This window comes from Mauremys reevesii, linkage group 2, assembly GCF_016161935.1.
Source record: "Mauremys reevesii isolate NIE-2019 linkage group 2, ASM1616193v1, whole genome shotgun sequence".
Taxonomy (NCBI): Eukaryota; Metazoa; Chordata; order Testudines; family Geoemydidae; genus Mauremys; species Mauremys reevesii.
In genome coordinates, this window is record NC_052624.1 from 92,750,050 (window position 1) to 92,760,417 (window position 10,368).

At 37.8% G+C, this 10,368-nt stretch overlaps 1 protein-coding gene across 2 annotated transcripts in view; it reads left to right on the forward strand.

Moving 5' to 3' along the window:
• The window catches only part of CDK13 (cyclin dependent kinase 13), a 66,091-nt gene extending 56,898 nt beyond the window's left edge, over positions 1-9,193 (forward strand). For both annotated transcript variants that reach the window (XM_039525899.1, XM_039525900.1), the window contains 5 exons: positions 676-792; positions 1,612-1,743; positions 2,410-2,615; positions 5,897-6,442; positions 7,735-9,193. In XM_039525899.1, the coding sequence (XP_039381833.1) occupies positions 676-792; positions 1,612-1,743; positions 2,410-2,615; positions 5,897-6,442; positions 7,735-8,582 (1,849 nt within the window). In that variant the 3' untranslated portion in view covers positions 8,583-9,193. The remainder of the gene's footprint in view (positions 1-675; positions 793-1,611; positions 1,744-2,409; positions 2,616-5,896; positions 6,443-7,734) is intronic.
• The last annotated feature ends 1,175 nt before the right edge of the window (positions 9,194-10,368 follow it).

Genomic DNA, 10,368 nt, shown 5'->3' on the forward strand with positions numbered 1-10,368 from the left:
TTTTTAATTCAACCCTTGGTCCTTTTTCTTAAATTTAAAAACCAAACACCAGATCTCACCTCTGCCACCACCTTTGGTCCTCCCAAGGCTCCTTACTGTCCTTAAGCAGATAACTAATTTCTTAGTCAGCAATGGAGTGTTGTTTACTCCAGTCATTTGTCAGAGTTCCTTTCCACACCAAGAGTAAAAAAAGAGAAACATCATAGATCTAAATTCATCCAAATTTAGATGAATTTAGACTCCTGCCCTTTAAATTTCTCTCCTGTCTCTTCCAGAAACTAGAATTTTTCTTTAAACTGACCTTGCATTAGGGTACATGGGATGCTACCTGAGCATGCTAAGTGGAGTCTTCTATCATTTTCAAGAACACAGTAATTGTTTATAAAGAGCCTCTATGCTGGAGAAGTGTGGGGGAGGTAACAGTTTTTCTAGTGGGGTATTCTTTGGCCTCTTAAGACTGGATATTTACCTACGCTTCCTCTCCAACTCATGAAAAACTTCATGGGCGTGGATCACAGGAGGCCTGTGAATATGTCCATGGAGACTAGAATTTGTTTTCTTTGTATTAACAATGCCTGTGAGTATAAAACTACAACTACACACTTTGTTCTGTTTGATTTCATACACTGATGGTTTTGTTTTGTTTTGGTTTTTTTGTTTGTTTTTGGTGTATAGCCGAATTTGTGGGAGTCCTTGTCCTGCAGTCTGGCCTGATGTAATAAAGTTAGCCTATTTCAACACCATGAAACCAAAGAAGCAGTATCGTCGAAAACTGAGAGAAGAGTTTGCTTTGTAAGGATGGAGACTTCATTTAACCATCTGTATTCCATTAAGAATTTCAGTATTTTTGAAAGATTTGTTTCTGGGTTCAGTCAGATGTAGAGAGAAGTGACCTGAAGTTCTTATCCTTCCCTTGATACACGTGCCAAGCTATTGTTGTTGTTAGTTAATGGGAGCTGTGTATATGTATCAAGGAAGGGGGAATTGACCCAAATATTTCAGCCACCTGTCAGCTTTGTACTTCGGAAATGGTTGCTCTTTGGGCCTGGGTGCACCTGCTCATTGTCCCTATGGCTAAAAGCAGCTCGGGGTACTTAGTCATTAATTGTGATTGGCTAACATTAGGGACTGGTTAGTCATAAATTCTGTATATAAGACTAATTCTCTAAGCCATGTATTCTAAAATAATGCCATTGGAGTTGTCTCATGCAAATAACAAACATGAAAGTTACAGAAAACATCTGTAAGATTATTTTAAAAACTGCCTTTTCTCCTTCAACTATTTTGGGGTTTAGGAAAATGTATCATCCTGTTTATATTAGTGGAGCCTACTTGTGTAACTTTAAAGCAATAGAATTATTGTCTGTAGCCCAATTAAAAAGTATAAATCTCTTTGTGTAAATTCCAAGTATATAGTAATATTAGACCCTTGTTAAAAGGAAAACTTTTAAAACAAGTGTATTAATATAAGGCCCAAGTTTTAAATCATACAATTAAACTCTACTTGACAAAATTAAAAAAATATAAGTTTTATAGCACAAAGATGTGGCATCTGAAATAACACAAATGTGACCTTCCCCCTCCCCCCTATTTTTCTCTCCTTCTTGCCAGTATTCCACCAGCTGCGTTAGATCTGTTTGATTACATGCTTGCTTTGGATCCTAGCAAGCGTTGCACAGCTGAACAGGCTCTTCAGTGTGAGTTTCTGCGAGATGTGGAACCTTCTAAAATGCCTCCACCAGAGTAAGTTACTTCCTGTGGTAATGTCAGTGCTTACATGATACAAGATGGGAGTGTGTATTTAATGTTCATTGTGTAGTGGAGAAAACAAAGGTAGTACAAACATAATACCTAATGTGCCAGATATTAGTAACAGTCCCATTAAGAAAACTGCAAAGTTGAGTGGCTCCTGTACTATGAATGAGAACTATTCCCTAGTTTCGTGTTTGATTTGTTAGTCAGACTTTCTGTACATCTTTCTTAGTGTTAGTGACCTGCAAGTGTATTTAGAAGAATGAATGTCTCCAAACAACAAGGGTTAAAAAAAAAAAAAGCATTTATTCCCCTATTTTAATGCAAAAGTTCTGGATTACTGTTTAGAGGATTGCAGGTTGCTGAGTTCTTATACTAGAGCCCCTTTCCTTTTTGTAAACTCTGTGAATCCAAGTAGACAGCACTGTCCTGTTGAGAAAATAAATATTCATTTTGTTCTGCCAGGAGGACTTGTTTATGAAACATTTCCAGCTAGGAAGCTCTTCTGAGATTATACTTGCATTACACACTTGTTATGAGTATGGATTCACAGAATCCCAACAGACTCACCTTTTCAGATCTTATATTGTATATTGAGCATTTATTTTAATATTTTGTACAAAGATAATGCTGAATATTTACCATTCTTCTTTACAGCCTTCCTTTGTGGCAAGATTGTCATGAACTGTGGAGTAAGAAACGTAGACGGCAGAAGCAGATGGGCATGACAGATGACACAACAGCAGCTAAAATTCCTAGGAAGGATTTGTCTTTAGGCCTGGATGATAGCAGAACGAACACCCCACAAGGCATGCAGACTTCTTCCAAACTCACAACTCAGGGCAACTCTAGTGTAGCACTTGGTCAGTAATCTTTTTTGTCATTTTTAAATTGTCTATTACTTGCTGACTATGCATCTAGAAATTTAGATGTTAACACTTTCAAAATCTTGAAAGCTCTCGGAATTCTTAAGGGAAACAAAATAATGTAAATTTTAAAAATGCTAAAGATTTATCTTGTCCTCAGCAGTCAGGCATTCCCAATTTGACTTGCATAATGAGTTTTCATCTTGACCAGTGTCAAAGCTTTTAAATATCTTGACCTGCTTGGTAGTCATTTTAATTTTTGGGGTGGGGAGTCTATTGTCCACCTCAGGGTTTCTTATTACCCCACCCATGAGCAGCTGCTCTAACTCACATTGTACAACTCTTCATAGTCTAGAGCAACCTCACTAATCATGACATAAATTGAAGGGAAAGGATTTCAAGTCAAACATAATCTTCACAACAAATAGATTCCTCCCCCATGTTAAATAATCTTCCCTCTCCCAAGTACATCTGCTTTAGCAAGTCTCTTCTAGCTGGTAATGCTGAACTGAGATACTAGCTAATGCGGGAGCTTACTATATTATGACGAGAATTAGTGAGCTACCTCTACCCATTAAAGCAGAAAACCAAGCCTAGAGTGTCTTGCTTAGTGGTACAAAAAACTGCTTCAAAGCCACTAGGAAGAAAATGTTAATTTATAATCGTAATCAAATGGGGTGTCTCCTTATACAGGAGTTGGTACTACTGCCCCTACTATAAGCAAGGTGTTTTTTAACTTGCATTCTAAAATATAGATTCTGTATGTCGTTTGTGTGGGGCAGCTGACAAAGGAACAGACGAGTTTGACATAGACAGGTTTGTAATGCGGCAAGCAAGTATAAAATATAGTGTCACTAAAGTGGGAGCTCGAAGAATTGAAAGAGTGTGAATGTGTAGTGCATTCATTTAAATTCTCTATGGACAGTAATAATCTCAAATCAGCTAGCTCTCTCTTTAACAGTAGACCATAGCTCCAAGTATATGTTGCAGAGATGTAATGATATAGTTCTCATGACCTGTGTAGTTTACCACCTCTTGCTCCTGGTCATCCTGTTTTTCATTGTAATCCAGTAGTGTATTTCTGCCACTCTTTTGCAAAAGTAGCCTCAAGTCTCGGCAAGACTTTCAAATTCTGCTTATCTCCTAAAAATTTTGTCCCATGTTGAAGATTAGCAAATTTTATTAGAGTCCCAGTGGTCGGAGTTATTTGTCACCTCATAGAGTATTAACTGTATTAATCATTACTAATATAGTATTAATAATAATATCTAATACCAAATTAACCAAAGAACTGAGGAATTAATTATTCAGCCCCATGTCATTCTTGGCACAAATGTAAGTATAGAAGAAAATATGTTCCAAGGTGGAGAAAGCAGGGTTTTAGTGTGTGGTGGAGCAGAGACAGTATTGTATAAAATTGAAAATGTCTGTGTTTATGTTCTAAGACTTAGGAGTGTGTACATGCTGAATGAACAAATACACAAGGCCATGGGGCAAACTAAGGAGCTGACACACAAGTGCAGGCTTTATCCAAATTTAAATAAACTAAATCATTGCACATATGACAATGCACAAAGCACTAACATTGTTCATTTTGGGTAAAAAAATAATTTGTCTTGAATTATTTGCTACTGTTCTGGTTCTTATGTGAAGCTTTTGTCATTGCATTTTATAACTTAACAGTACTTGGGGAGCTCACTTATGATTTCCACCAAGATTTTTAATTCCCCTATGATAGGGATGTCTTCTAAAATTTTGGGGTGGGTAGGAAGATGCTGCAATTTTCTTTCTCATACATATTGTCTACTGGATTTTCAATTTTGGATTCTGAGAAATATCTTCTGTTCCTGGTCCTTGAACAGACCATTTTCAGATGTCACGTAATTTGCAGCAGGCTTGACATCTGTTATGTGGCTAATTAATACATCAAGAGAATACAGTGCAAAGCGTCTGAGAGAGTAGAGTTCTGTGCATTGCCAAATAAAAATAAGTTACTTTTTTTTTGAATTCCCCCTGTCTTCACTACATTTTAGCTGGTAGCACCCCACCGCACATCAACAAGCAGCCTGATTTAATTTTGCAACAACTGTCTGCTCACAACTGTGTCCACTTTAGCGATGAGTCAAATGCTGAGGACAGGAAGTTTTTAAAAATTCCAGCTGTCCAGAGACATTCATTGGATGCTGCCAGAAGTTACATTACATTGGTAGCCTTCTAGTTTCACATGTGAAAGTTCAATTTTGATATCGGATATTTGATATCAACCTGACGGATGCTTTTGCTTCATTTTTCTATAAAGAAAGAAGTTTCCCCATTAGAATTAAATAAGATGTTATCCTAGGCTTTTACTGTGTTCACCAACTGGCAGATCTGGAATTGAAATTTGAATTATTAGGATTTTGTGCCATTCCCAATTAACAGTTTTTTCTCTCATTAGTCATGCTGCTAGGTTTACGTGTTCTCTTTCACGATGAATCTGTAGGTACAGCCTGAATAAGGGATCCTGTTCCATTCCTGCTTCGTATTTGAGTGTACCCTTGACCTGTTCTGTCTGTTTAAAGTTCATAAGTCTCATAACACAAATAAGAAGCCTCACCATAAAGTGCCTTTGTGGGTTCTTCTAAACTTTAAAGCTAGCAATGAGTAGGTGACTTAAAACCCCCATGCTTCTGCTCTCATGTGGCTGTCTCCCCACACCTCTGAAATAAACAGAACAGTCTTCTGCCTTCCTCAGCACTTCACTTGTCCTTCTCAGTAGTTTTGCACTTATGCCATTACCTTCAGCTAGCTCATTAGCTTCTGGGTCAGTTTGTCTAGTCACCTTAGCAGGTGTCCCAGCATACAAATTAAGCATCTGGAGGGTCAGGGTCTGACTGGAATTGTGTTTTGCAGATGGCCACTTTTTAAGCAAAGGGATGTAATATGTCAAAGATAGGAGACTTTGTGGTGACTGGAAATCTTACAGCTGTCTAAGGCAGGTGGCCTTAAACCCTGGCTTCATTGTATTGTGGAAAATTGAGCTCAAACATGATGTTTCTCATCTGTCTTAGTGTATGGGCGAGCCCTTTGTAAGTCATTTTCTCTGTATTGGATCATGCTAGTCAATTTCCTATTAATACTCTTCTAAGTGTAATTAATTTGTAAAAGCATTCCATTTCTGTATTGTCAGAAACCTGTACTTTGCCAAGAATATCAGCCATGGTGTATTAAGCTTGATTTGGAGCCTCTGAAATATGACAGTTCTAAATAACACTTTTAAAACTCCCTTTTTTCTTTAGTGAAAACAGGCACTGGACAGCAGTTAAACCAGAATGAAGTGGCAATCCTGCTAAATCTTCTACAGTCTAAATCAAGTGTTAGCATGGCACATTTTGCCGAAGTGTTGAATATTAAGATAAATGCAGAGACTCAGCAGCAACTAGATAAAATAAACATTCCTGCTGGTATTTTGGCAGCAGGTGAAAAACAGCCAGAGCAACAGCCGCTTCCACCACCACAAGAACAGGAGCCTGTGCAACAGCCAGCAGTCACTCAGCCAGCTGTGCCACCTGCTCAGCTGACTCAGCCTAAAGTTGAGACTGATGCTGCCCAGGCAGCTGTGCAGAGTGCATTTGCTGTTTTGTTGTCTCAGTTAATAAAGACTCAGCAAACAAAGCAGAAAGATCTTGTACTAGAGGAGAAAGAGAATGGATCAGGAAATGAAATGTCGTTACAACTCAGGCAGCCTCCAGAGCCCTGCACTCCTGCATCTGATAACCAGGAGGACACGGAATCTCCAGCATCTGTTTACCCACATCTGATCAAATCATTATACTCATGTGCAGGTACTTACAATTTTGAATGTTGATAAGTAGATATCTTGACCACCAGAGAGATTGACTTGGAGATAAACAGCTAACAACATGCTTTGTACCCCATGTATGCATGGTTACGCCATACCCATTAGCAAAACATGCAGAGGAGCGATGACACTGAGGACTTGAGAAGGAATGTCATTTCCTTTTGTCACTTACTATCTTCATAAAACTTTCATAGTTAATTGTGACTGATTTTATTATACTATACATACACTTACTCCAAGGTGTAGACGTGCAGTTATACTGGCACTGTATTGTTGTATTATTATGGTAGCACCTAGATGCCCCAGTCAGAGTTGGGGCCTCATCGTATTAGGTGCTGTACAAACAGTTGTTTTAAACAAACAAACAAACAAACAAACAAAAAAAACTCTGAAAGTTTACTGTCTAATATATACCTGTTTGCTTTTCTGATGTGTGAGGAATAACTGGTTCTGACTGGAAAAATAGATGGTCTCCTTTAGTTAATTGTAGGTTTACCAACTTTAACAGAGCCCCTTTAAGTAAACTCCTTTTGTTTAAGTAACTACAGCATCAAAAATTTTCCATGCCTACTTCCTTTAATTACCTGACCAGGGTGTGCAAATTTTCCATTTCTGAAATTAATATGGTCAACTTAAAATTTTCATTAAAACACTGATTTTCATACATACTGTGCACACATGAAATGTTTAACTGATGGAGCTTATCAGAGTTCTAATTTTTTTGAATATCATGAAATTAGTATTTCAGCCATATGTCCTCAGTGCATATTGGTTTACTTGTTACTAAATAGCATTGGCAGCTCTGTAGAAGAATATCGTGAAAGAATGTAAAATCTCAACCATTACCATTTGTAGCAGTCTTTCTGTCCCTTTCCCAAAACCCATGTCAGTATAGGCTTTGGCCCACATCTTTGGTGCACTTTCCTCCCCTTCTGGCATAACATCTGTTGCTACCAACCTCCTCAAAGATATTGTTCGATTCTCCCCCTTCCTCCTCCCCCAAGTTAGCTGATCAGATGTGCTTGCAGGAGGATCCTGGAACTCTCAGTTCTGAAAAACCTTTGAGGGCAGTGTCTTTTTGCGTCTCCAAAATGCCTTTCTCAGATACTCTTAAACTTAATTAGTTGATTAACCTTTATTTTTTGTGAAGAAGTGCAGTAGCAAACCTTTGTGATACTTTTGCAAAGTGTTTTTTCTTCCCCTTCTGGTATTGTAATTATTTGTCAAACGTAATTTCAGATCTTGTTCTAAGGCTCTCGTTTTTAATCCATTTAGGTCAAGATGATTTGGTTAGACAGCCTGAGATGAGGCTTCTAAACCTAACACCAGAACAAGAACGCCCTCGTATCTTGCCCCCCGACCAGCGTCCTCCTGAGCCACCAGAACCACCACCTCTCACTGAAGAAGACGACCTAGATTATCGGACAGAAAACCAGCATTTGCCTATTTCTAGCTCTTCAGGAACAGATCCTCATGCTGGGGTGAAAGCTGCTCTTCTACAACTGCTTTCTCAGCATCAGGTTCAGCCAACTGAGGAACCAGTAACAACTAGTGTGGATTATCAGGCAAGAGACTCCTATGTAACTGACTACAAGGATAATTTTGGATCTTCTTTCTCTTCTGCCCATTATGGTGGTAGTGATGGAATAGGAAGTGGATCATCTGGGGCACTGGAAAGGAGAAGCTTCATTGGAAATTCAGATATTCAGTCTTTGGATAACTACAGTACTGCTTCATCTCACTCTGGTGGTGCACCTCCACCTCCTGCCTTTTCAGAACCATTTCCCAGCTCAGTAACTGGTTATGGAGACATTTACCTCAACACCGGTCCCCTGCTATTTAGTGGAGATAAGGACCATAGATTTGAATATAGCCATGGCCCTATTGCAGTTCTGGGAAACAGTGGCGACACTTCCACAGGGTCGGAAAGTACTCATTCTTTGTCCACAAAGATGCACAACTATAGTTATGGAAGTAATTTACAAGAAAACCCTAGTGGCATTAGCCACATACATGGACAAACTTGGACTTCTCCAGCCCAAGGACCTGGATATTCCCAAGGATACAGAGGACACATTAGCACATCAACAGTCAGAGGGCGAGGCAGAGGATTACCATACTGAGTATCTGTTTTTCCTCAGGCACATCATTTTTATCTGGAAAGATTTTTTTCTAGCTGCAGTTTAAAGCAGCAATCCAGTAGACTTGAATAATGTTAATTCAACAGCTTTATTTTTATGTGGAAAAGGGTCTTGCATACAGTAGGAAAATTTAAACTGCTTAAAACTCATGCTGTCTGGAAACTAGATCAATTGATTGTACATGTTCACAAATTCTAGTTATGAATTTTATTTTGTATTTTTGGCAGTTTTAAGTGGATGCTAAATTTAGGGACATCAGCTTTTTATGGCACTCTTTCAGATCTTCTGAACTATGCACATTTGTGCTTTTTTTGTAAGTTTGGACCAACTTTAATGTAAAAAATTTTACAACAATCAAAGCAGGGCACTGATTTATTTGGTATTTTTCTTTTTACAAAACTACCTTTAGTCAAAGGTCACTGTCAGTCTTTGCACTGCTTTCAGTGTTATTGTGGAAGGTGTACTTTGTGCTCATTTCAGATAATAAAACACAACCTTTCTCTTGATGCAACAGTTTTATAAATATTTGGTCAATGTTATTTTTTCCTTTTAAAAAAAAAAAAAGATGTAGTAAAATGTTTCCCCATCTCCCAGACATGTTTGTATCAAAACTGTTTTACTTGAATGGTAAGTGCCTTAACGTGTAAGTTTAAGGTCTGCAAAAATTCTCTACATTTTTCTTATAAAGGAAATCCCTTTCTCTAAGGTTATTTTGTAGCTTGATTCAAAGACTAATACTTTGATACACTACATTAAAACAGAGATAATTATAGGCACTTTGGATAGGCACATTTTAAAGTGGCATATTTTCCATTTGTCAGCAAAGCCAGTTTAGTAGGTATACTAAGTTTTCTCTTCATTGAAATGACCTTCCCTAAACTGAATTTACTGAGAGAATGTCAATGTGAAGCCATTAAAGAAAGGTAGGTTTCCCTCAACTTTTCTCTAAAAGCTCTATTAACTTCTGTAGTCCCTCTGCCAAACAAGATCTACTTTATACGGAGCTATGGATGGTAAAGTCGACTTTAAGGAAGACAGTGAGAGAGAGCTTTTTCTTCAGTGTCACTGGTAATAGTTAATGAGTTTTGTGTGGAAAGCTGACACTGTCTCCTCTTTACCACATATAAAAGCATTATGGAAAGCCTCCAAGGTTAAAGACCAGTATTTAATGCAACATAGAAAATTTAGCAGTTCAAATTTTCTGGAAACTGGGATTGTGCCAATTAATCCTTTCTATATTCAGCTATTCCATTGATCATTGTAATACTTGATTTGAATCTGTCTTTGAACAACAAAAATTACTGTAGTTAAAATTGCTACCAGAAACCACCACTCCAGTTTTATATTAGTTATATTTTCCAGCATGTTTTCCTCTGAGAACAGCAGCCTCTCTCTCTCCTGCAGAGAGGGGATATGGCTATATTTTCCATGTACTGAAAAGAATGTTTAATAGCCCATATTGGATACAATTTTCCAACTGATTATCCAGTTGATAAATTGATACATTATGTAACAGTGTTTAATTACTTTTAAAAAGGTAAAAATTCTACTTACACTATTACCAGTTGAGTCATGTCAGTGACTTCTTGGATTTTCAGACTAGAAGCCAAAGTTGGCTATTTCATTTAAAATTCTGGTTCTAATTTATGACTAATTATTGCAGCATAGAGTGTGAAGAACATTAAAATGTAACTAAATAGTGTTCAAGTATCTGCAGTTGCATCATGGTGAGTCTTATCTCTTTAGACTTCCCTCTAAATCTCATAGT